The sequence below is a fragment of the Panthera onca genome, chromosome B4, assembly GCF_046562875.1.
Source record: "Panthera onca isolate mPanOnc1 chromosome B4, mPanOnc1 haplotype 2, whole genome shotgun sequence".
Lineage (NCBI taxonomy): Eukaryota > Metazoa > Chordata > Mammalia > Carnivora > Felidae > Panthera > Panthera onca.
Genome location: NC_138345.1, coordinates 133548187 through 133575696, shown reverse-complemented (window position 1 = coordinate 133575696; position 27510 = coordinate 133548187). Strand labels below are relative to the sequence as shown.

General features: G+C 37.9%; 3 protein-coding genes across 5 annotated transcripts in view; 2 read left to right on the top strand and 1 right to left on the bottom strand.

The window, feature by feature from the left end:
• The window catches only part of XPNPEP3 (X-prolyl aminopeptidase 3), a 75867-nt gene extending 60652 nt beyond the window's left edge, over nucleotides 1-15215 (bottom strand). Inside the window, exon 1 of one of the 3 annotated variants that reach the window (XM_078449420.2) lies at nucleotides 14932-15215. In XM_078449420.2, coding sequence (XP_078305546.1) covers nucleotides 14932-14995 — 64 coding nt within the window. In that variant the 5' untranslated portion in view covers nucleotides 14996-15215. Of the gene's footprint in view, nucleotides 1-2891; nucleotides 3073-14931 lie in introns of those variants that run through there. The other 2 variants (XM_078449419.2, XM_078449421.2) reach the window with 2 other exon arrangements.
• On the top strand, nucleotides 7943-9156 carry DNAJB7 (DnaJ heat shock protein family (Hsp40) member B7). Its single transcript, XM_060656266.3, has one exon. The coding sequence runs from the start codon at nucleotides 8183-8185 to the stop codon at nucleotides 9071-9073; it is 891 nt and encodes a 296-aa protein (XP_060512249.1). The 5' UTR covers nucleotides 7943-8182; the 3' UTR covers nucleotides 9074-9156.
• Nucleotides 15216-15470: 255 nt separating the features above from the next.
• Nucleotides 15471-27510, top strand: part of ST13 (ST13 Hsp70 interacting protein) — a 32004-nt gene continuing 19964 nt past the window's right edge. Inside the window, exons 1-4 of the mRNA XM_060656261.3 lie at nucleotides 15471-15748; nucleotides 21557-21614; nucleotides 23391-23466; nucleotides 25481-25551. Of these exons, the coding sequence (XP_060512244.1) occupies nucleotides 15639-15748; nucleotides 21557-21614; nucleotides 23391-23466; nucleotides 25481-25551 (315 nt within the window). The 5' untranslated portion in view covers nucleotides 15471-15638. The remainder of the gene's footprint in view (nucleotides 15749-21556; nucleotides 21615-23390; nucleotides 23467-25480; nucleotides 25552-27510) is intronic.

The window sequence follows — 27510 nt, the reverse complement described above, 5'->3', positions numbered from 1 at the left end:
CGCTCTGAATGAGAATTAGTCGAGGGCATCTGGCTGGTTCCGTGGGTAGAGCATGCAACTTGATTTCGGGGTTTTAAGCAAGAGCCCCAAGTTGGGTGTAGAGATTACTTAAAAATAAAATCTTAAAAAAAAAAAAAAAAGGAATCAGCCAAGTGAAAGAGAAAGAGGGGTGTGGAAGGTATCATAAATGAGATTACAAAAGGGAAGTCATAGAAGGCACTGGGTATGTGTGTATGTACATGCATGTGTGTATGTGTGTGTGTGTGTGTGTGTGTGTGTGTGTGTGTGTGTAGGGGGAAGAGAGTTTCAGGTCAGTGTTGATGGAGGAAGAAAAGATTAGAAACGTAAGGATCAGACCATTGAAAGCTTTGTATACCAAATTAAGGAATTAGGATTTTCACTGCCATCATCATTGCTTTTTTACAAAAAAGGAATCAGACTCAGAGAAGTAATTTGTGCAATGTTACAGTTAGTAATGAGGAAGCTAGGATTCAAGCCTAAATTTGTTAAACTTTGAAATCTCTGTTCTTATCCCTCCATCCTGCTGCTCAGTAGGTGTTCTCTGCCGATCCCAAAAACAGAATCAGTACCGTAAAATCTCCTTGTGAACCTACAATCGCTACAATGGTAGAATGTGATGTCTGGATCAAGTTAAAGGTTTTTGTAGGGACTATGTAGTGTGAATGAATGAGGTGTATATATTTGATGAGTTAAGAATCTTAAATGTTAACTCTGAATTAAATTTTCAGAGGATTACTGAAAAAAATTATAGCTTTTTGGATGATTAAAAATACAGAAAATGGCAAAAGTTTCTAGGCAGTATGAAAATACAGTTAAAAATAGTGAAAAAATAAGAAAAAGGACAAAACAAGTATTTCCTGGAATCTGTTTAGAAAATGTACAGAATACATATTAGGGAATATGTCCAGCCTATATAAATTGAAAGCTTAATAAAGATGAGGCAAGCAATTTACAAAAATACAGAGGACAGAGGAACTTGCTAGAGGACAATCTAGGGATGTAATCAACAAAACCCAAATGTGGGAAATACTACAGGACAAAGAACTCCGTTTCTTGCACATAAATTTTATGGCAGGTAGGGATGGTAAGAGATGGAAGGAGGAATCCGTAGATTAAGAAAACCTTAAAAAAATTTATCAACCAATTGTATTATGTGAGCCTTATATGGATCCTGATTCAAGCAACAAATTGTCTATCAAGTATCCACTCATACTATTTACTATAATTACGAAAAAATTGGAAATTTGGACAATTGCATATTTAATAGGATTACAGAAGTAATGTTTACTTCTTTAAGGTGTGATAATAGTGCTGTGCTTATGTTAAAACCACATACTTTTAGAGATATAAACTGAAATATTTATAGATGAAGTGATATGACCTGGAATTTATCTCAAAATAACATGGGGGTGGGGTGGATTGGGGAGAGGATGAACGGGGATTTGGATGAAAGAAGCCACGAGGTGATAATTGTTGAAGCTGGGTGATGGGTACATGGGAGTCCATTATATATACTCTATCTACTTGTATAGGTTTGAAACTTTTCATAATAAAATAAAAGGAACAAGAAAAGATGAGTTAAGCATAGAGAAAAATGAAGGAAGTACACAATCATCTGAAAGGCAATCCAAGACAGAGTTAAAGGCAGCGTGGTACAGTAGGAAAAAAATGCCAGTTCTATGATCTATGTGATCTCAGCATGTTACATAAATTCCCATGCACCACTTCTTTACCTGTGAAATAATGCAGTAATATTAGGTAGTGGCTTTCAAACTTGTGAAACCAAGACTCCCAGTAAGAAACATATTTTACATGGTAACCTAGTATACACATATAAATATGATATACATAAAAATTTCACTAAATACTATACTATGACTGATACTTTTGTCTTATTTCATTAAAAAATTTCTCAGTACACTAACATGATTTTATTACTGCAATGTCTTGAATGGTGGCTCCCAAAAGATATGTCCACATCCTTTTTTGTTGTTGTTGTTTATTCATTTTGAGAGTGAGAGTGTGAGCCGGGGAGGGGCAGAGAGAGAGAGGGAGAGAGAGAATCCCAAGCAGGCTCCATGCTGATAGCGTCTGACAGTATGAAGCCCGATCTGGGGTTCAAACTCATGAACTGTGAGATCACAACTTGAGCGGAAATCAAGGGTTGGTTGCTTAACTGACTGAGCCATGCAGGCGCCCTGATATGTCCACATCTTAATCCCTAGAACCTGTGACTACTAATTTATTTAAAGAAGGGGTCTTGCAGATGTAATTAAGGATCTTGAAATGAGGACATCATCCTGGATCATCTGGGTAGGTCCTAAATTCAATGGTAAGTCCTCTTATAAGAGGAATGCAGAGAGAGAGAGATTTGAGATAGGCAAGAGAAAAGAAGAAGTAATGGAGGCATGTGGAAGCTGAGATTGGAGTGATGTGGCCACAAGCCAAAGAACACCTACAGCCACCAGAAGCTGGAAAGGTAAAGAACAGATTCTTTCCTAGAGCTCTTGGAAGGAATACAGCCCCGCTGCCACTTGATCTCAGACCTCTGGCCTCCAAATCTGTGAGAGAATTCTATTATTTTAAGCCACCATGTTTGTGGTAATTTGTTATGGCAGCCTCAGGAAACCAATACGATGACCCACTAAGATTACAACTTGTCACTGGAAAACACTGCACTAAAAGACTGTATCTCTGTACTGAGGGCGGCTCCAGTTCAGGAGGAGGAGGGATGTGAGGATGCTCAATAATGTTAAGAGCATAAGGGGATCCTGAGACCAACTTCCGCCTCATCCAATCATCAGGTTCCCTACAGTGTTACTTGCAGAAATGACCTTTCCCTACGCATAGCGGCCTTTGGCCCACTTTACCTTTTAGTTATTTGACGCTTGACAGTTGTGTTTCTTGAAAGTAGAAAGTAGAGAAGTGTTTCTCTTCTTTAACAGGGAAGAGAAGATAATGAGCTGTCCATGTGCACGAACATGTTGGTACAGTGACTGGGATGGAGTGTTATGAAGAAGAGGAATACAATTAGGAGTTTAGCAGAACTACCTGAGCTTTTTTCACCTGTAAGCAAACTCTTGTCCTAATCAAAGCTCCATTATAGGAGCTTATTAATCAAAGTTCATTATAGGGTTCCACTCCATTTTTCCTGATTACAACAAATAGAGGCACAGTGTATTTAATACTTTCAAATCCCAGCGTCATTGCTAATAATAATGATCTTGATGACAGCTAACATTACTATTGTTTATTATATTCCAGAAAGTATTCTAAGGACTCTGCATGTATTCACTTATTTAATCCTTACAGTTGTGTAATGTAACTACTATTCCAAACTTTTAACTTATTTTTGAGCTGGTAACATGTTCATACGGATCAAAGTTCAAAAGATGTAGTAAATTGATAGGGAAAAGCCTTCCTCTCACACCTGTCCCCAAGTTAACCTGTCTCCCTTCCTTGAAACAGCCAGTAATATTACTTTTTTGTTGAAATTACACTTATTTTTGTTGAAACCACATCTATATTCTCTTTAAACAAATAATAGCATGTATGCTTGAGGCAGATGTTATTACAGCACTGCCTATTTAAAGATGAGGAAAAAAAGATACACAGAAAAGTTAAGAAACTGGCCCAAGATGAAGAATTACTGAGACAGAACTAGGATTTGAACAATCTATTTATAGAGCCATAACCATTAGACTACATTGTCTACACTACCATTTTGGCAGTAAAATAATTGGATGTAAAATGTTAACCAATTGTCTTTTTAATTTTTTTAATGTTTGTTTTTGAGAGAGAGACAGAGACAGAGCATGAGTGGGGGAAGGGCAGAGAGAGAGGGAGACACAGAATCCAAAGCTGGTTCCAGGCTCTGAGCTGTCAGCACAGAACCCGACACAGGGCTCAGATCCACAGACCAGGAGATCGTGACCTGAGACGAAGTTGGACGCTTAACCGACCATACCACCCAGGTGCCCCTCAATTCTCTTTATGTTCAAACGAAATAATACTAGAATATCAATCCATCTATTTTGGACCACTTCCTGGCATAGGAAGCTTAAGTCTAACAAATGCAAATAAACAATACCTTTACCTACATTTAAGTAAACAGGATTTTTTTGCTCAATATCACATAGCAAAACTGGTATGTCGAGTCCTATTTCTAAAATCCAATCTGATCCAAAGTAGGGCCACTTCCTTAGTATAGACCCTCCTCAATTCACCTGGACACTATGTCTCTTAACTGGTCTGCCTTTCTTGGATCTTGTCTTTCTTCTGTAACTCATCTTCTATAGCTATACTATTTCCAAAGTGATCCCTCTAGTCCTTTGCCTTGATGTCCTCAAAAGTACTGTCAACTAATTCCTGTTTAAATTCAGGATCTGTCCTTAACTTTCCAGCTTCCTACACTAACAGTATATGCCTAGAATTTTCTATCTTTCAGAATACACTTCAACCCCTAGCTTAGCACCCTTCATGATCTGGCCCCTGTCTATTCCTTCTATTCCTCTGGCCTAATAATCCTCAAAAGAACATTAGTACAGCCACACATGAGGAGCCCCAGCTAATTAGTCTGTACTGTAACAGTACTTGCCTTCAAAAATACAGTTCTCTTAACAATGGCTTTTGCCTGCTTCCATGAGCTCAAAAATTAGCTCATACATCACTTACCCTAAGAAGTCTAATTCCCTATCTTTATTGATTCTGATGTAAATGCCCCTCCTCAATGTTCCCATGTTTACTTCTGTTACTATTGTTAATACCTACTATACTGCATTTAATTGCTAATTAGTTTGCCAGTCTATTATAAACTTTTGGAAGGGCAGGAATCATTTGTTCTTTGACTTTATTTCCCCAGTGATTAGACTGGCATATATTTTGAAGACCACAAGTCAAGAAGTCTGCCTTTTGATTAGATGCAGGGATGAAGAAAAAAGAAATTAAGACGATTCCTGGGTTTTTTGGCCTGAATAACAGGATAGATGTTTGTACCATTAAACGAAATGGCAAAGACTGAGATAATTATTGGATATTCCAAATGAGAGTTCAAATAGGCAACCGAAGGTTCAGGGGAAACTAACAGGCTAGATACATGAATTAAGATGTTATAAGCACACAGCTGGTATCTAAAGCCCTGGGACTGGATATGACCTACACAGAACTGTGTAGGTCAAGTTTAGTTACTATTATAGCGTGAGAAGGAAAAGCACAGGAGAAAAGGAAGCAAACTAGAGGAAAATGGTTTTTAGGAAGTTAAACAAGTATTTAATAATTTAATAGAGGAAGTGCTCACCTGTGTGAGGACAACCACTGGATTTGGCAGCACAGAATTCAATGGAGAACCTGACAAGTACAGTTTTATTTATTCATCTTACTTAAAAAATTTTTTTTCTAATATTTTAGAGAGAGAGAGCGAGAAAGCGCGCGCGCGCGAGCATGGGTGGGGGAGGGGCAGAGAGAGAGGAAGACACAGAATCCAAAACAGGCTTCAGGCTCCGAGCTGTCAACACAGAGCCTGATACAGGGCTCAAACTTGTGAACCGTGAGATCATGACCTGAGCTGCAGTCAGATGCTTAACTGACTGAACCACCCAGGTGCCCCTTATTTATTTTTTAAACGTTTATTTTCAGAGAGAGAGAGAGAGAGAGAGAGAGAGCGAGCATGAGCAGGGGAGGAGCAGAGAGAGGATCACAAGCAAGCTCTGCACTGTCAGCACAGAGCCCAGCCTGAAGTGGAGCTGGATCTCAGAAACTGCAAGGGTTGAAATCAAGAGTCAGTTGCTCAACTAACTGAGCCACCAAGGTGACCTGAACAATGTTAGTAAAGTATGAAAGATAGAAGCCAAAATGGGTAAAGGTGGTCAAAAGGTATAAACTTCCAATTATAAGATAATAAGTTCTGGGGATGTAATCTACAGCATAGTGGCTATACTTAACAATTCTGCATTGTGTATTTGAAAATTGCTAAAAACATAGAGCTTCAAAGTTCTTATCACAAGAAAAATAGGGTACCTGGCTGGTTCAATCAGTAGAGCATGAGTCTCTTGATCTCGGGGTTGTGAGTTCAAGCCCCACGTTGGACAGAATTTACTTAAAAAAGGTCTTATCACAAGAGAAAAATTGTAACTATGTGAAGTCATGGGTGATAACTAAACTTATTTTGGTAATCATTTCACTATATATACATATATCAAATCATTATATTGTACACCTTAAACATGTTATATGTAAATTATAACTTAATGAGATGGGGGGGGGGAAGTAGACGCCAGATTGGAGTGTGCCAACAAAGAACAGGATGGAAGAAAGCAGAAACATCAAGCAGAGAGGATAATTTTGACAAGTTTTACTGTAAAGGAATGAGAGAAAGTGGCATAGCAGCTGGAAGGGTCAATAGATAAGGGAGGGGGAATAATTAGAAGCAAATCCTTGTTTTATACCTTCACACTCTATTGCAGTTAGTTTTTGAATGTTTTTTTCAATTGTATAAACTCCTTGAGAGCAGAATTTTCTATTTTCTAACTCCTCTCTGTGTCACAGGTTCTCAATACATATTTGTAGAATGTCTAGAACCTAAATTCCTAAACCCTTGTCCAAAAAAATGCAGTAGAGTAGAAAGAGTAAAATTTGGAATCAGATTCAAGTTCAAATATCATATTTTTCACTAATAAGCTAGATAGCCTTAGACAAATGTATTTGAAGAACCTCAGGTTTCTTATGGGCACAAAATATTTACTTTCTGGAATGCTGTTACAATTACATGAGAGACTGTGTTAAGTCATTTGTGTAAACTGTGTAAACACTTTAGGTGTTTGACCTAAAAATGGTACTCAGATGATTTTATTCTTCTTCTTCATTTTCAATAGCAAGCAAATACAATCATGTGTATACCATACATACATGTAGACATATATACTATAGGGAATTGAAAAACCAATCTAGAGTAGCTCTCTGCCCCCATCACACTACCATTTTTTTTTTTTTTTTTTTGAGGGGGAGCACGTATCACATTATCTCAAATCATTTATTATTTATACTTCATTAATGAAAACACCATGAAAATTGCTATTTTTTTTTAAATTTTTTTTTCAACGTTTTTTATTTATTTTTGGGACAGAGAGAGACAGAGCATGAACGGGGGAGGGGCAGAGAGAGAGGGAGACACAGAATCGGAAACAGGCTCCAGGCTCCGAGCCATCAGCCCAGAGCCTGACGCGGGGCTCGAACTCACGGACCGCGAGATCGTGACCTGGCTGAAGTCGGACGCTTAACCGACTGCGCCACCCAGGCGCCCCGAAAATTGCTATTTTTTAATGTCATTATCATCAGTGGTTAAAACTGTGCCTTGCACAAAGTAGAAATTCAATAATATATACTGAATACATAAGTGTACAACTTTCAAAATCTTTACGTGTTTTAAAGTTGTAAACTTTTAAGTGGGTAAAGATACTGCCATCTCAAATGATTCAATACTGGCATGCAGAAAGCTTGCATATTATGCTCCTTCCTCGGGAATCACCCCAAGTCTGGGCTAGGTCTCTCATATGATTGCTTAGCATCCAGTGCTTCCCCCATCGTAGCCCTTATTATACCGTAATCAAGTTGTTTGTTTCCAGTACAATTGTCTCTTGACTGAAATAAATAAATTATGTCAACTATTTGAATACTTTTTCATGTAGTTCTCAATTTCTTCATTTTTCAAAGCCAAATCACAGAACTGGGAAGTTATTAAGGCTCAGCAGCCTGAAGGTCCTATCATGCAAGGGGCATGCTGTGGCTATCAACAACAGGTTCCACTAGTTTATGAGGCACTGTTGGAGACTTCCAGGGAAATATAGGGGAAATAGTCCTGAGGGTTCAGGATGGTCTGGTAGGACTCTGGACTAGCTTTATTTGGAAGGTCTAGTCCCTACCCCAACCCCGGAATGACACCATAATGCAAACCTCTCTGACATAAGCTGGTAACTCTGCTTGCCACATAATCAGTATCCTAATGTCTCCTAGCAGTGTCCATGGTAGTAACATTGTCTTCAATGTAAAAAGTGCCTATTTGCAGTCACTGCCTCCACCACCACCACCAGGAGTGCTCCAGCTGAGAGGAAGCTACAGTTCTCACTACTCAGACCCAGAACACCCCTTTCCAATGACCTGTTAAAACATGGTGGATTACTATGAAGTTCAAGGAGTGCAGAGATATGCTTCACCTGAGGACATTAAAAAGTCTTATCGTAAAGTGGCACTTAAATGGCACCCTGATAAAAATCCAGAAAATAAAGAAGAAGCTGAGAGAAAATTCAAAGAAGTAGCTGAGGCATATGAAGTATTATCAAATAATGAAAAACGGGACATTTATGATAAATATGGCCAGGAAGGATTAAATGGTGGAAGCAGAAGTCATTTTGATGATTCTTTTGAGTATGGCTTCACATTTCGTAAGCCAGATGATGTCTTTAGAGAAATTTTTGGTGAAAGGGATCCATTTTCATTTCATTTCTTTGAAGACTCACTTGAGGACCTTTTAAATAGTCCAAGAAGCTCCTATGGAAGCAGTGGTACAAGATCCTTCTTCGCTACCTCCAGTGAATATCCAGTTTTTGAGAGATTTTCTTCATATGCTACAGGATATATACCATATGGTTCACCGGGCCATGAGGGGCTTAATTCATTCTCCTCGTTGGCATCTGATAATAGTAGGATGGGCAATTACAGATCTGTTAAAACTTCGGGTAAGACTGTTAATGGCAAAAATACAAATACACAGAGAATTATCGAGAATGATCAAGAAAGAGAAGTTGAAGATGATGGCGAACTGAAGTCCTTCCTTATAAATGGTGTGGCAGATGAAGAGGGCTTTGCAGAAGAATGCAGCTGGAGAAGACAGTTATTCAACAATTATTCACCAAAGTACTTCAGACCCAAACATGTAACTCAACATACTTTTGTGGACAATGATAAGCAAGATATACCTTGGGTCACCAGCAACTGGGATCCCTCTATTTTCTCAGCAGGATTCAAAGAAGGTGGTAAGAGGGAAAAAAAAGAAGCATAAAGAGGTGCAGAAGAAGTCAACCAAAAGGAATCGTTAAATTGACTCTTCAGACACATTATGTTCATATAACAATTGAACATGACTCTTTGTGTGTTTTTGTTAATCACAGAGTTTTGTAGATAACATTTGTTTAGAACTATACTAATATTATGTTTTTAACATGTTTAACAGGATTGTGGACCTGTGGTCAGTGTTGTTTGGAGTAAGTATGTCAGAAAAAGACGAGTTTGTGGTGACAGTGATGTTAAGAATTTGGAAAACAAGAAATACTATTTTGCTATTTCTGAGCTGAACATTTACAAATCATAGAGTTTTTCTTTAGCAGAATTCATGATCTATTTCATTCCTTTTATCTATTTAAAACCACTATACAAACTTCTGAAATATGTACCGCATTAGGAGCTAAAAATTTATTACTATGTACAGATTCAGACTATATAATTATTCATGAAATGACTTTTTTCCAATAGAGGTAGAGCATTTCATACATAAGTACATTATAAATAAAAATTAAAGTATAAAGTATTTTCTCTTAAGTTAAAAATAGCCAGAGTTATATTTGCATTCCCATGTTTACAGTAGCACCTATTCACAACAGTCAAGAGGTGGAAACAACCCAAATATCAATGAATGAATATACATGCATATAGTGGGATATTATTCAGCTTTTTTTTATTAAAAAAATTTTTTTTACATTTATTTCTGAGACAGAGAGAGAGAGAGAGAGAGAGAGAGAGAGAGAATGGGGGAGGGGCAGAGAGAGAGGGAGACAAGAATCCGAAGCAGGCTCCAGGCTCTGAGCTGTTACCACAGAGCCCAACGCGGGGCTTGAACCCATGAACCGTGAGATCATGACCTGAGCTGAAGTCGTATGCTTAACCGACTGAGCTACCCAGGCAGCCCTATTCAGCTTTAAAAAGGAAACCCTGTTAAATGCTACAAAATAGGTAAACTTTGAAACATTACGGTAAGTGAAATGAGCCAGCCATAAAGACAAAATACCTTATGATTCTACTTACATAAGGTAAGAAGTTCATAAAAACAAAGTAGAATTTTAGTTACTGAGGCAAGGGAGGGAGAGGTGTTGTTTGGTGGTCTGTTTCACAATATATATTTTAAAACAATTAACATGGTAAATTTTATGTTATGTGTATTTTACCACAATTAAAAAAGAAAGCTAGACTTATCCTGGATTTCTCAGAGCAATGTGGCTATATCATGTATGGCAGGCCACCAGTGAATCACTCCAGATAGGAAACTTTCTATTTTCTTTTTTAGTATATACCACGTACAAAGGATCTACAAATACATTACTCTAAAACATCTCTACCCACTATAGTTTAAGGTTACAATGGAAGAAAAATGAGTTACATCAGATATTGAGCAAGTAGTCTTAGCTAAATGTTTTCAGACATTTTAAATGAGCTTAGTTTAATTTCAACACAATCACTTCTTAGTTTCCTCTATTTTATTTTCAAAATATATTACTTTTCAGCCTCCGAGTTTTATTCATTCATTCATTCAATGGTATTTTTCGAGTACCTACTGTTTGTCAGGTACTTGGGATACAGTAATGAGCAAACACGAAAAACCTTAGCTGTCATGGAGTTTAAAGCTGGAGAAAGACAATAAACAAATAATAAATAAAATATAATGACAGTCATAGGTGTTAAGGAAAACAAAATAAAGTAAGAATAGGGGACATAAGTTTTGGAGTAGGAGGGTTGAAATTTTAGTTAAGGTACCGAGGGAAAAGTGATGGCTAACATCTTTGTGAAGATGTAAAGAAAGTGAAGGAGTTAGCCATTTGGATATGAAGTGAAAGAGAATTATAGGAGAAGGAACAGCAAGTGAAATGTCTCTAATGCAGAATGTGCAAGGTGTGTTTGAGGCTCAAAGAGATCGTTGTGAACGATTAAGAGAACAAGCAGATGAAATTAAGTAACAGGAGGTCAGATTATGCAGGTACTGCTAGATCACATTATGGACTTTGTTATCATAGGTGGGATGAGAAGCCACTTAAAGGCTCTGAGCAGAAGAATGACAATTTGACATATTTCAACAGGTCCACTCTGGCTGCTGTCATCGAGAAAAGCCTCAAAGTAAGCAGACGTACAAACAGGGAAATCAGGCTATTGCTGGAATTCAGGCAGAGTCTGTAATAGTTTGGTCCAGGGTGATGGACGTAGGCGGGGGAAAGAGTGATCAAATTCTGGATATAGTCTAAAAGTAGGGCCAAACGGAATTTACTGATAGGCTGAATATTGGGCATGACAGGAGTCAAGGTTTTTGGCTTTAGCAACTGAAAAAAGGGATTTGCTATTATCTCAGATAGGACCACAGGTGTTGAGTTTTGGACATGCTGCATTTGAGATGCCTGAATTTATTAACTGAAAATAATTTCTTAACTTGCATCCTGCATATTCCTTGTCATTGAATTCTTAAGTTTTTTTCTTTTTTAGCAAAAAGATTTTCATATTATTTTAATCTTTTATCACTTAGAAATGTAATGACTGCAAATTTTAATGTGACTAAAAGATGGGAACAAATAATCAAGCAAAACTAAAACCCAATCACCTTTGGCAAAATACAGTTCAGTGGCATTTAGCAATGCAACAAATCTGGAAACCAAAAAAGATTATAACATCTACTCTTTAAATGCCTGCTATAGTAAAATGAGGGCTTCTGTTTAACTTTGTGTTGGTTGGTAGATAGGAAATTCTATAGAAAGGTCTGGGGACAATTTGCATTTAAAACTTATTTTCAGAAAGTAAAATCATAAAAGCTTAAAGTATTTTAAATGTTACTTTTATAAAATGTGGTATTTAGTTAAGTATCTGTCATGTATGTGGGACAACTCAGGGTTGGAAAAAACGCAATTTTCCAGTAACAAAACCAAAACCAGCATCTCTAAAAATATAAGAATCACTGACATGCCCTCCAGTCCATTTTCCACTCTTAAAAATTCAGACTTAGTCTTACTCAATAGCTTAAAGTTACTCAATGGTTTCCCACTGCCCAGAAGAGTGGAAATAACAAGACCCTTCATGAGCCAGCAACCTCCTTTTCCTCCCAACTTGGTCTGTTTGTTTGAGAGAGAGAACACAAGCAGGGGAGGGGCATAGAGAGGAGGTACAGAATTTGAAGCAGGCTTCAGGCTCTGATCTTTCAGCACAGAGTCTGAAGTGGGGCTTGAACCCATGAACCATGAGATCATGACCTGAGCCAAAGTTGGATGCTTAACCGGCTGAGCCACCCAGTCATCCCCCAACTTGGTTTTTTAATCACCTCACCCTATACATCTTTTCCCAAATGTGTTCTAAGGGATAAAAAATTCAAGACATCAAAGAAAAAGGGCCCCATGGTCAAATTCAGCTTGCAAATTACTGCCAAATACACTTCTTTCTTAGAGACTCAGAATTAGTCTATTATGTGCATGATGAAATGCAGCTTTCCCCAAACTTATTTAACCACAGAACCATTTTGGTTTAACACCTGCTAACATGCCTAGGAACATATTTCAAAAAAGCTCCCCCAGGCTTACTGATGATTGCAAAGCTTTGTTCCATGCCTTTGCATATGCTCCCCCTGTCAGGATGGCTACGTCACTCTAGTCTGCTTGGTAAAAGCCTTTTTTCAAGTCTCAAATATCTCCTAATATTTAAGGGCATGCCCTACATTACCTCTTGGCCCCTCCCTGCTGTCAGGAAACATCTATCACTTTTTCCTTCTCCACAGCACCGTTACTAAGTTTAGTATGTTATACTACAATTACTTGCTTTTTTGTCTCCCATGATGGTAGAAACTATGCTCTATGTTCATGTGTGGTGCTCAATGTTTGTTGAAAGAATTAACTGCAAACAGGCTTTTAAAAAATTATTCTCTACTTATTCAAAGTTTCCTATTGTACCCAATACTCTACTCAAAGACTCTGTACCCAGAGTCTTTCTAAACAGCAACCAAGAGCACCACAGACATTCAAAGGTCTATCTACGAGCACCTCAAGTCAGCAGAATTTTTAAACTCTGAAACTTAGTAAAATCCCAAAATGACATTTTTTTAAAAAAAATTTTTTTTAACGTTTTATTTATTTTTGAGACAGGGAGAGACAGAGCATGAACAGGGGAGGGTCAGAGAGAGGGAGACACAGAATCTGAAACAGGCTCCAGGCTCTGTGCTGTCAGCACAGAGCCTAACGTGGGGCTCGAACCCACGGACCGCGAGATCATGACCTGAGCTGAAGTCGGACGCTTAACCGACTGAGCCACCCAGGCGCCCCCCAAAATGACATTTTTTAAAAAAATCCATTACTGCCTTTCTTGAGCTCCTAAGTCACTTGAGTCAAGACTATTACAATCCATTGTTATACTGTCATTTATCTATTGCTTATCCATCATTCTGACTAGATAGTAAGCAACTCCACGGAAATGCAGATTCATCCACAAAGACTACTACAAAGTTATTGAATGAAGAGAACATTCTTTCTGGCTCAATAAAAAGTTCCAAAAGGCCTCTACTAAGCCAGAGTTAAGACCTAATGGTGGTACAACAGAAAAAGGACTAGATGGTAATCACACAATTAAAATTTCTGACTTGCAACTTGTGATCCTGTGTTACTTTCAGTTCCCCATCCATAAATTGAGAATACCTACCCTAACTTATAACTTGTGAAGATCCAAGGAGGTCTTATCCAGTCAAAATGCCAATACATATTATGATATTAACGGTAAGAAGCGGTTAAATTTACTTCCTGCATTGAGGCAAACTGAAGCATAATGAATACATTTTTCAACGATCTTAGCATGTATGCTCCAGTATCTAGTCCTAAACTTTCATTAATAAGGTTTTACACAAAGCCTTAACAAATCCAAAAAAAAAAAAAAAAAAAAAAGGCACAAGGCTCTGTGATTAAGATGAACTCCAAATGTATTCATCTACTCCCATGGAGGACAGCTTTCTGTAGCTTAACTATTAGAACCAAAGAGCAAGTTCTGTGCACGGGACAATGGTTACTTTTTTATTTTTTACAGGAAGAAATCTTGATATAATTACCATCCCATTTTCAATAAATTAAAGTACATCAATGTAACAAATATGTTCCAAGACATAGATTTGATTTCAAATACCACATGCTCTGGTTCACACACCGTTCACCTATTGGCCAAAAACCCTGAAATACGATCCAATGGCAGATCCGCCCGCAGGGTAGATAATTCAGCTTTCACTGATCGAGGTTTATGTTCATCAGATTAATTGTTCACGATAGGGTACACCCTGAAAGAATGGTCCCCATTATTCCTGGACTCCTTCATCTTGCCTTTACCAACAGGGCTTTCAGACATTGAAAAGCCCAGGGAGTATCTCCAAGCATTACCTCTTCCGAGAGGAACTGCTCAAATGATTTGTATTACTAAACATGTTTCTTGTATATTCTGTAGACAGCTCTCAAGCCACTCTTTGAAAACACGAAAACAGGATTTTCGATAACCTAACAAAAGCAAGAGCTACTTGATGTGAGACACTTTGTCACCTAAGCAAGTGATAACTGAGACAACGTCTGGGAGTCCGAGTAACTTTGAAGACAGCCCCTCTGGGGGATGGCACACACTTTCTCTCGGCAGTCATTCCAGCTTCCCAGAATACCTCAACGGTAGGGAGAACAGGGCCCACCCTTTTCCAGAAGCAGCAGGTAAAAAAGAAATCCGAGGAGCGCACAAAGGGTTTGGGAGTGGAAGCCCCAGCACGAGAATGGTCCGCCGAACCAGGGATTCCCTGAGACCAACTTGGATTCCTCTAGGGCGCCTCAGGTTTCTCAGAGAGCAAGCCCCGGAAGGGACACCGTGGGAGGTGAGTCTAACCTGAGAGGCAGCGGGCGGTTGCTACGGCGGGAACCAGCTTAGCTGCTGAGAGCAACCAAGACATGACGGCCTCGCTCACGCGGCAGGAAGGATAAAAGGAAAACAGCCAGAGAAGCAACGGGCCGCCGAGCTGTGTCGCCAGGAAACCAAGCCAAACACCCCTCCCCTTCCGGCCGGCGCCGCTCGCGGGGCTTTCCTTCCCCAGCGGCGCAGAATGATGACGTCACGCCTTAGCGCTAGGATTGCCTTCCTGACAGAGAGCCCATTTGGCGTCAGGTCGTCGTGCTCCATTAAATGCCCGTACGCATAGGATGTCCGATTCTAAATGACTGCCAGCAGGGGCTGATATTTCTCGTCTTCTTAAAAGCACCATGTGGGGGGATTGAGGCACCCAGAGAACTGGGTCAGCATTTAGAATATAAGAATGCGGGCGTACAGGCAGGCAACAGCCTGAACAGCCACACTTCTAGAAGGTTCTAGGCAGTGCGCAGGAGCAGAGGTGGAGGGAGTAGGAATGAACAGGCGAAGGACCCGGGGTCACGAGACCGTTGGGTAGGAGGAGCCAGCGGCCGGGGAGGTTCTAGTCTGTTCTGTCTCGCGGCAGCCGCCCCCTTCCCCACGGTGACGCTGGGCTAGTACCTGCGCCTGGAATCGGGCCGCAACCTTAGCTGCGTCCGCCGCCCGCCGCCCGCCGTCGCCTCTGGACCATGGACCCCCGCAAAGTGAGCGAGCTTCGGGCCTTTGTGAAAATGTGTAAGCAGGATCCGAGCGTTCTGCACACCGAGGAAATGCGCTTCCTGCGGGAGTGGGTGGAGAGGTGAGACCCGGGCCGAGGACCGTTGGGGGTGGGAAGAGGGACGGCCGAAGGGGGAGCTGGGCCGCAGCTGGCGCGGGGAGGACGAGCGGGGAGCTCTGCCGCGAGGCCTGCTGAGTTGCCTCCTCTTTGTGGCTCTCCCTGGCCAGGAAAGGAAGGCGACTTCAGGGACTAATGGAGGACCGGGAAGCGTAGATAGTACAGAGGCGGGGACGGGGGGGTGGGGTGGGCACAGCTGGGTCCCCTCACCCTGAGGTCGTCCGGGGTGTGTCTTGATCCAAATATAAATGCAGACGATCGCAGGGACTTGGGACACTGTAGACGTGGTGGTGGTGGGGAAGGGGAGCTGCAAGATTTCTCTTTCGCGTAGAGTTTTCTTGAAATCTCGGGCGTCCTGTTTAAAAGGTCTCGGTGACACATAACTATTTTACGCACTACGTCTTTAAATAGTGTTGTAATAATGATAACTTGTTATATAATGAGTTGTAATAAAAATGGTAACACTGTTTGGCTACCTTTAAATTTACAGCGATTCTAACTGCGTAGAATTATTTTGGGAATCACTTACTGTATCTCCGTAGTAGCAGTGCCATCACACTTAACACTTGAAAAATGATTTTTCAAGGACCAGCATGTAACCATGATCTATTCTTGTTATTCTTAAATCTGGAGTACTTCGCTACGTGCGCGGAATTGAGTAGGCGTTGTGCCAGATGCTTGGAAACAGTATAATAAATACCGAAATTTGTCGTAATATTTACCATATAATAGAGATTAATATTTTGCATATTGGAGGGGAACTTAAGGGAGAAAGGGAAATCTTCCCCGAAATGATTTTTAAAAATCACTATTAGTGGTGAGGAATTTAAAAGATGAAACACAGGCACAAATCGCACCTCATGGTGATAATAGCGACAGTGCAAGGCAACGTGACTCAGAGGTACTACTCTGAACACTGATCTTTTCATAGGGGAGGAGGAACACGCGATTACCAAATACTTGAAAGAATGTTTTTTTCAACAAACTCTTCTAAGGAAGAAGCTTAAGTTAAAGTTTGTCAACGGTGTATATAGTGGTATAATTTTTTTTTTCTCTGAGAAGCTTCTCAGTCTTTTACTTCTCCAGTTTTTGAACTACTGTAAGATTTTGCTCATGCTATTAGTGTAAGATTCCGAGAACACTTACTGTAGTAACGTAACTATTATTGACAATAGCTAACAAGAATACCGTTTTGTAACAGAAAAACCTACAAGATGCTAATTTCAGGACTAGGAATTTAGGCCTAGATTATTTTGGTCCTTTCTTCTTGCTGAATAAGTTGACAATTTCAGTGTCTCACTTGACACGTGAGTATGCTTTTATTCTCTTACATTTAGTCATTAAAGGAAAGAGCCTACAATTAAGTTGTTTCTAAAATTCCAGGTAAAGCAGGCATATATACCACAGGGAAGTTTAATACTTGGCATCAAGAGTGAACATTATACTGAGTGTATACAATGTTTTGTTCCACTGCTCAAGAGGAAAAAGGGAGCTGTGAAGAAAAGGTTAAAACGTCCCTAAAAACAATGTAACTGGTGCTGGAGTGATTATGGCTGTGTAGAGAATTCCAGTTTAAGGTCTGGAAAATATTGTCAGACATTATTTCCAGAAAATACCTAATGTATTTTTTTTTTTTTTTTTTTTTTTTTTTTTAACATTTCACATTGGTAATTCCAGGATTTTTTTCCTGGTTCCATTTATACTTTTTTTTTTTTTTTTCCATTTATGCTTTTCATGTGGCATCCTAAATTTTTGGTTTCATTATGGGATGAGGCATCTTGGCACGTGTAGGGGCCCTATTCTGAAGCTTTTGTTATCTCTTTATTTTAATCTAAATTAAAATTTTTGTAGGCTTTGAGGCCTTTGCTTGAAGTACATCAATTTCTCTCTGACTTCACGTCATCCTTCTTAAGTGCAGGATTATAGAAGATTGGGCTGAATGTGGAGATTTCTGGGCCCAGGAATATTCCTAAGCCTAATCCTACTTTTAGAGCTCCCCAAGTTGCAACCATTTCAGAGTTCTCTCTTCATACTAGATTAGTTGTAGGTACCCTGGCTTAGACATTAAAGAACAATTTATTTAGTCTATTTGCTTATTTGCCAGAATTTCTACCATTGTTTATAGCTTAAAATTTTATTTGGTGTTAAGAATTTATTTAACAGCCTTTCCTTTTTTTTTTTTTTTCCTTTTAAAAAATGTTTATTTTTGAGAGAGAGAGAGAGGGACAGTGCAAGCAGGGGAGGGACAGAGAGGGAGACACAGAATCCAAAGCAGGCTCCAGGCTCTGAGCTGTCAGCACAGAGCCCTATGCAGGGCTCGAACTCATGAGCAGTGATCTCATGACCTGAGCTGACCTCAACAGACTGAGCCACCCAGATGCCCCAACAAGAGCTTTTTCAATGGGACAAAGGGAAATACGAAGCAGAAATTTTTTTGTCTTATTAGTCATTGAGGATCCTGGGAGACTATGATCTTTTCAACAAATATGTTTTGGGATTTTTTTTAGAGGAAGCAGCATTGTTTGACACTGTTTTATTATTTCATTCTATGGTAACTTAAGATCAAAGGGAGTATCTTTGTATTCTAATCTCCACAGTGTTTGGCATATGGCTTTTCAGTAAATATATTAAATGAACAGGTTGCATTTCTAGTCTCAATGAGTTTAGAATGTAACACCCAGTGTTTTTGTACAGGTGCCTAAGTAACTATTGCTTAAAGCAATTGGTATGTATCAAATTAAGGGAATTATGAATGAGGTCTTGTGTGATTCCGTATGAGGAAGGTCTCTGCACTAGCTCTAGTTGGCAACATAAAAGACTATACTGGCAAAGTCCAGTTTGCACCGTTGGGCAGGGAACTAGCTTGTTTTAAATCTTGGAAACATTAAATGAAATTTCTGTACATATAAATTGGTGTTAATCTTCGGACAGGTAACTAGAATTCAGAATGTGAGAAACTGTATGTAGCTTGTGAATAAACCTTGTGTTCCCTCCCCTCCAGTTTTAAAAATAAAAAAATAAAATTTTTGAAACTTGCAGGAAAATCGCAAGTACGATACAAACGATATGTTTCCTGAAACTATTCCCAGTGTTGTGCCCCCAGCACCTTTGTGTATTTCCCACAAACAAGGACAGTCTGTACAATGTAATCATCAAACTTAGGAAACTAAGAATCCTGCATTAATGCTATCAAATCCTCAGAATTACATGTTGTACTTTATTGTTTATGACTCCTAATATCTATTCTGAAAGAATTCTTCAGTCATTTCTTGACTTTCATGACCTTGGCAGTTTTGCATATTACAGACCAATTATTTTGGATAATTTCCCTCAATTTGGGTTTGTCTCATCTTTCCTGAGGATTAGATTTAGCTTAACGCATTTCTTGGCAAGACTGGCCCTTCCCCAAATTTTAATGTAGGTTAGACTGTCACGGCTGCGTTTGAATGTGTACCTCAGTACATTCCTGAATGTTGCATTTCGAAACTTAGGGAAAAAACATGGCCTTAAGAGAGGCCATGTGTCTTCATTAAAATTTAACTGCAAAGAACTGCCATTTGATTACTGTGCTCTTTTGAAAAGTAGTTTCTCTGTAGATTAGAATTTTAAAGAATTTTGTTATGAAAGGTACTAAGTGAAGATTTTTTTTTTTTTTTGTAACTTACATGGAACAGAATGGGAAAAGTGTGCACATTTCTCTTGATTGGTGCTTAACAAGAAATTCCAGACTTTGTTATTGCATTTGCTATTTTGTTTTGTTGTTGTTGTTTGCTTATTTTGAGAGAGAGATTGAGAGCATACAAGCGGGGTGGGGGTAGAGAGAGTGGGAAAGAGAGAATCCCAAGCAGGCTCTGTACTGTCAGCGCAGAGCCTGTTGAAGGGTTTGAACTCACAGAACCCTGAGATTGTGACCTGAGCTGAAATCAAGAGTTAGATGCTTAACAAACTGTGCCATCCAGGTGCTCCTGCATTTACTGTTTTAGATTTCTAGTTTTGTTTCTTGTTGGCTCCAGTGTAAGTGAAAAGACAAGCCACAGGTGAGAGAAGCTATTTGCAGCACATAAAACTGACAGAGGGCTTGTATGCAGAGTATACAAACACCTACAGATAAATGTGACAATCTAATAGCTGGAGGAGAGTTGAATTTTACAAAAAAGGCTATGCAGATGGCTGATAAATAAGTGAAAAGAGACTCAACTACAATGGGATACCACTGTACATCTATCAAAATGACTAAAAATTTAAGACGGACAATAGCTAAGTGTTGGCCAAGTTGTGGAACTGGAATTCTTAGGCACCGCCGATAGAAATATAAATTGGTAGAACTTTGGGGAACCAGTATCCATTTAAATCCAGCATACACATACCCTATGTCCAGAAATTCCACCCACCTGAAATGAATGTAAACATGGATATAGAACTCTAGTCCTAAAGAATCAATCCTTAAGGGTGTTCTGAAGTAGATTCCTTTTTGTTTTCCAAGTTAATATGTCTCCTATTTTACATGAAAGTTAATCTTTTTTCAAGGCAAATTTTTAGTTAAGTCTTCGTGATCTCCAGCTTTCACTATCCTGGAGGCCCTTAATCCATTTAACATTTTATTTATTTTTTTTTTTTTTAATTTTTTTTTTTTCAACGGTTTTTATTTATTTTTGGGACAGAGAGAGACAGAGCATGAACGGGGGAGGGGCAGAGAGAGAGGGAGACACAGAATCGGAATCAGGCTCCAGGCTCTGAGCCATCAGCCCAGAGCCTGACGCGGGGCTCGAACTCACGGACCGCGAGATCGTGACCTGGCTGAAGTCGGACGCTTAACCGACTGCGCCACCCAGGCGCCCCCCATTTAACATTTTAGTCACTGGACTGCTTCCTGGGGCCCATATGCTTCAGAGTCTGCCCCAAATGGAGCATATAGCACTAATTCTTCATAAGCTTTTTTTCCTCCTTGTATTAAAGTTATTTGTGTATGATTCATGGTGTTGCCTTGGAATGTTTGGAAAAGAAGGACTTGCAAGGCCAAGGGGAAGTATTAATCGGTGGATTGTGGGAAGGGATAAGGAGAAAATTTATACTGTGAGGGGCATTTGAATCTAAGCAGAAAGAATCCTTGTAGGTCCCAGTCGGAGGAAACATTTTGAATTATACTGTGATTTCATAATCATTTCATAAACTGCTTATTTGGATTTAAGTGAGCTCTTACTAAAGTTGAAGTTTTGGATTCAGTATACCTGTACAAATGATTTTGTCATTAACGTGTTTTCTGCGAAACTCTTTTCTTCTGGGAATGGGCACAGACCAGCTATGTAATTATGTTTTCATTAGGCTAAGTGAGGCGAAGAAAGGGTTAGATTTTCATTAACCAGTTTGCTAAATTGGGGCGCCTGGGTGGCTCAGTCGGTTAAGCGTCCGACTGGCTCAGGTCATGATCTCATGGTTCGTGGGTTCAGGCCCCTCATCGGGCTCTGTGCTGACAGCTCGGAGCCTGCTTCTGATTCTGTGTCCCCCTCTCTCTCTGCCCCTCCCCTGCTCATGCTGTCTCTCTCTGTCTCTCAAAAATAAATTAATATAAAAAAGTTAAAAAAAAAAACCAGTTTGCTAAATAAATAAAATTTTAAGATGAAAAAATACTGAAGCATTCAAATTAATTGAGTTTACTCTTAAAGGTTTGAAAAGATAATCATCTGTGTCTTTTCTTTCCAGCGTAAATAATGTTGCTTGGCTCAGTGAATTTTAGTTTTCTAAACAAGTATCTTTTTTCTCATCTTCCTCAAGCATGGGGGGTAAAATACCACCTGCTACTCATAAAACTAAATCAGAAGACAATATCAAGGTAAGTTATGAATTTCATTTGTATGTTTAGCAATAAAATTGTATATGAAGTATCTTACAGGTGTTTTTAAAGTGCTGCTCTCAAATTACCACTCCTGGTTTCTTTAGGATCTCTTGGAGATAAGATCTTTGTAAAATTTCTATTCGGACATCAAGTGTCTGGCATCTGATTTAACACCAGGGTTGAACGTTCACCACGTTTGGGAGTAAATGTTCTGTGTGTGTTATATGCATGACCTGTGGGTGGTAAGCTCTGTGATTGTATGCATTTTGTAGTCTTCATCGTCATTCTATGGTTAGCACGTAGCACAGGGTTTTGTGTATTGTGGGTACTTAATTAATACTTGCAAAATAAATGAAAAATAGCCCAAATCAGTAGTTCTTAAGTTTTTCTGCCATACCACCTCAGGGATATTTCTAAGTTATGAGTCATGATGTTGCTTTAACATATTTGCCAAAAAGGTGAGTAAGATCAGGAGGAGTTTGGCAGTAGCTGAAATTTAGTGATGGGGGTGGGTATACTCTTAAGAATGCTTCCTTCAGAATTCTTATTTCTCCTATTTTGGGCTTTTATGTCTAAAATCCCCAAGTTTACTGATTAGAAGTTGATAAGAAAATTTATTTTATCATTTAGAACCTTAAACAAGGTTTATCTATTTAGATATGAAATCAGAAGTTCTGTCTTTGAGCAAGTGATATAAGAGAACTTCGGCAAAAGCCTTCAAAGTAGTTATTCTTTTTTTAGAGGAATCATTTGTGAGTTTAGTAGTTTCTGATAGGATACTTTTGGTAGGATACCGAAATAGGATATTTTACCATGTGGTAAACGTGTATGAAGACAAAATTATATTTAATCTATTTCTGCTAAAATATTTTTGTGACAAAATATTCTGATTTGGAATTCTAACTGGTCTTATTCAGTGTATATGCTAAAGCATCTGACACCTTGCATATGGTAGTCTCAACATATATTTTGTAATAAGGTAGGGCTTTGATTCCAATTTTTAAGAATTACAAAGAGAAACCTAAATAACTGGTTATGTAATTTTACTAATACAATTGTATGAATAGACCGGGGTGTGCTGATTGTGATCTATTGCCTACGATACACAGCATCATTAAATGGAAAGGTCAAAGTGCAGAGCTGTCTTATATATATGCATTGAGAATATCTAATGGGATATGCCAGAAATCACAGCGGTTACTTACAGAATGGGAAAGAAATTTGGTTTTCGTCATGTGCACTTTGAAATTCTTTGAATTCTCATCATTTGTGTATTATAGTTCCATTGCTCCTTATTTGGAATTCCAAACTCAAAAACCCTTGAAATTGTGAAGATTTTTAGTAAGTTTGTTTGGGTGTAAAGCATAATCTAAACAGATGTGAGGCTATTTATAGTCTTTATCCCACTTATTATGAATGCTCAGACTTTCTTTTGCAGAAGTAATGTGTTGATTATGGAGAGTTGTAGACCACAGTGCCTGTTGAGGGTGTAACATAACTGTGGGATATGCATTTGTATTAGCTTCTATAACGCAGTATTTTTTAAATTCTAAAACTCGTCTAAAATGTTTGGATGAAGGATTGGACCTATATTTGATTTAAAAAGAAATGAAAACAGAACTAAAGTTTACCAAAACAGAACAAGAAAGGGAGCATTAACAACTGAAATAACAACGGATGTGAACAGTTTACATATAAGTTTTTATAAATTAGTGTGTATATATTGGGTGTGTTATTAAATACTGAAAGCGTTGTTTGCCTTCCCTTTGCTAGGAAGAAAAAACAGATAGTAAGAAGGCGGAGGAAAACATAAAGACAGACGAACCATCAAGTGAGGAAAGTGATCTAGGTGAGGAGGTAGTAGTTAGTTTGTATTTGATAACCTCATGATAAGATCCGGTGCTGATTTTTACTAAATGGACTAAATCAGGGCTATCTAATAGAAACGTAATGTAGCTGAGCTACACATGAAATGAAATTTTTAGTAGCCATTTAAAAAAAATTAAAAAGTAAACAGATGAAATTCAAATAAATGTATCTAAACTAACAAACCTAAAATGTTAGCATTTCAACATGTAATCAATATGGAGAAATTATTAGTGAAATATCTTCCTTTTTATCATACGACATCTCGAAATCCAGAGTGTATTTTTATCTTTACAGCACATTTCAATGCAGATATTAGAGGTTATATTTTTCTTGGAAATATTTGATCTATATTCAAATTTAATGAAATTTGTAGTTGAAAAAGTTGGGTAACATACCCAAGTTTTAAATATATGTAAAAGTTCCCCCCCCCCCTTTGTTTTTTGTTTTTTGGTTTTTTTTTTTTTTTTTTTTTTTGGTAAAAGTTTTCCAAGGGCCCCTGGGTGGCTCAGTTGGTTAAGCCTTTGGCTCAGGTCAGGATTTCACAGTTTAATGAGTTGAGTTCTGCATCAGGCTCTGCTAACAGCATGGAGCCTATTTGGGATTCTCTCCCCCTCTCTCTCTTTCCTTTCCCTGCTTACACTGTCTCTGTCTTTCTCAAAAATAAATGAACTTAAAAAATTTTTTTTGATAAGATCCAGTGATAAGATAAAAATTGTTTTTAAGTTTTTCAATAACTGAATCAAATACCAAAAAATAATTTTCCTATTTGTACTTGTACACACACTGATAAAACTTGTTCCTTTTAGAAGAGATGATATGCCATTAGTTTGGTTTTTTCTGTTTGGGCTTTTTTTTTAGGCTGCAAACTGACAAAAAGTCTCTTCCTAAATTTGGAAGTCCTTTGAAACTATAAACACATATCCCAGATACTAAATGGGCAGTCTCCTAACTCATAGAATCTGTCTAAAAGCTAAAGAAGAGTACTTGTAATTTTTCAAATTTTGAACGAAGTGAACTTTGGTACTGTTAGAAAGGGCTTCTTGTTTGGAGGCTTAGTTGAAGATCTTTCACTTTTTGTGAAATATCTTTTTTAGTCTTGTAATTTTCTAAAAATTTCCATTAGTATAATAATGTCTTAACCAACTTCATCCAAAAGCTTTTCCTTCTTTTTTTTTTTTTTTTTTTTTTTTTTTTTTTTTGTATGAATTAAGCTGTTTTATGATTAGGCAAAGTGACAGGCTCAGTTACCATTAAAAATTGACTAAAATGTTTTTGTTTGAGATAATTCTGACTTCAGGTAGCTAATTTCAGTTTCATTCTTTTTTGACAACAGGAAACATTAAATTTGCTCTGTTTGCTAAAAATGTCTCTTAATGCCCATTATTTTGAAAAGTTTTTTATATAGAGCAGTTATTTTGTTTTGCTTTGCTGTAACAAATTACAGTTGTCATGAAATCTATGACATACCTCTTATTTACTGTTTTGGTTATAGTGCTAGCTTTGGCATTTGAGTCTGCATTAGCAGGGTGCCTTTATTTTAAAATTAAAATTTATTTAAAAAGTAAATACTTCATTATGAGTTACATCATTATTATAATTTGTGCTATCTGCATAAAATATTTTTTAAAACATTAGAGTACATTGATGTGTAGAATAAAATATTTGAATGGAATCATTTTGACACAAAGTCAGTGGAGTGTGTGTGTAATACTAGAAACTGTGCACTTGCCGACGTTTCTAGGATAAGATAATGATAAATACCTCTGGTGATGCAACAGTTAAAATGAAATATAATTTTAACAAAACAATACAGTAGTATTTAATAAGGAGATATTTTTATTTCCCTAATATGTTTAAATAAATTAACATAAAGTAAAATACTTAGCTTATCAGTTGCAGTAGCCATAGTTCATTAGTTTTTAATAGTCTTATGTGGCTGGTGGCTGCTATGTGGAGCATCACAGGTCTTACTATCATTTTTTTAACTTTGGCAGAAATTGACAATGAAGGTGTGATTGAACCAGATACTGATGCCCCTCAAGAAATGGGAGATGAAAATGTAGAGGTGAGTCCAGTGGCTTATTTTCTGCTTGTCGTAAGGAATGTAAAGGTCCCACCTATCGCAGTGACTTTTATGATGTAATTCTGCCAGGAAAATCACATGCTAAATCTTTCTCTAACTTAAGGCATTTAGGAAAGCATTTTATTTTAGTACTTAAAACATTTGTAGAAATTCCCATTATTTGTAATCATACTCTAACAATCTTTGAAATCTTTGTTATTTGTCATTTATCTGCTTTTTCAATTTGCATCTGGTTTGACTGCTCTTTAAGTTCACCTAACATTTACATTTACAAATGGAATTACTTATTAATGGGATATCTAATATTAAATTGGCTTCCAAAGTGATTTTGTCACAACGGGTACAGTGTTACCCTCAAGGTGGTGAAAATTGGTTCTTTGGAGGGGAGCTTACAAAAAAAAACACTTACATATTACAATGGTTAGTGGTCTTCCAGAGGGTCATAACATACATGTGGTATATCTGTGTGGTATTAAAATGGAGTGGGGGAGTATTAAAAAATGTCTCAAATGGTTCTTTGGGGTTTGATAATGAGAAAGGCTTGAGAAACACTGAAATACAGTAATTGTGGTTTAGAAGCTTGGTCCATTTCCTCGCCAACACTTGATACTATCAGATTTCATCTCTGCCAGGTATGAAATGGTATGCCCTTGTGGCTTTCAATTGGAGTTTTTCTGATTTCTAATAAAGTTGAGCATGTTCTAATGTTTATTAGTCATTCATTCACAGGTATTTGTGAAGTCCTATTTTGACTTTTCCCATTTTTCTTCTGGTTTGCCTTTTTCATACTGATTTATAGTTCATTTTATATTCTAGAGACTAACAATTTGTCATTTATATGTATTTTACATATTTTCTGCTAGTTTGTGACTTGTATTTTTTATGTTTTAATAAACAATCTTTTCTCTTAAATTGATAATTCTCTTATATATCATGCTTTATTATCTCAAGGTTATAATTACTGTAATATATTTTTCCCTTTTGAAAACTTTATGTTAACCTTTCACCTTTAATCTACCTGTCAGCGCTATTAAAGAATTTCTTTCCCCACCAGTGCCAAAATGCACTGTTTCATGTAGTGTGAGCTACTTCTGGTGCTGTGTTCTTGTCTAATTTTTTTCTGTGTGCTGATGACACATTGTCTTACCTTAACCTTAGGGTAAGGACCCCCAGCGGTCTAGGAATATTTTGGCTGTTTTGTTGGCCTTTCTTTTTCCATAGAAATTTTAGAATATTATCAAGTGTCATCCCCCCACCCCAAATCTAATTGATTTAGAATTGCATTAAATCTAAATCAAGTTAGGAGAAGATACAGTTCACTATTGAGATTAACTACCCATGAATCTGTATCTAATTTTTTAGGTCTTTTCTAATGTTTTTAAGTAATTTTTTAGCATTTTCTCCGTAAAGCTGTGTGCATCTTTAAGAACAAATATAGGTACTTTTTGTCATTCTTTGTAAAAGGAATTTTTTAAATTATGGATTTTATTTATTGATGATGTCGTGTCACTTTCAGGTATTTAGGTTTATAATACTTCATTTGTGCTACTTGGGATATATTGGGCATTTAAAAAAAGTTTTCTAAGGCTTTTATTTTGAGAGAGAGAAAGTGAGGGAGGGGCAGAGAGAGAGGGAGACGCAGAATCTGAAGCAGACTCCAGGCTCTGAGCTGTCAGCACAGAGACCGACATGGGACTTGAACTTGTGAACTGTGAGATCACAATCTGAGCCAAAGTTGGACAGTTGATCGACTGAGCCACCCGGGGGCCCCTGTTGGGGATTTTAAATTCTAGGGTTAACTTTCTTAGTTCTGGAACATTCCAACTAATACCTTTCAAATATCGCCTCTTCCCCATTCTCTCTACTGTCATTCTGGAGCCCTAGTTAGATATGTATTAGATTTTTTCACTATTAAGTTTCATCTCTTTATCACTGCTGAAT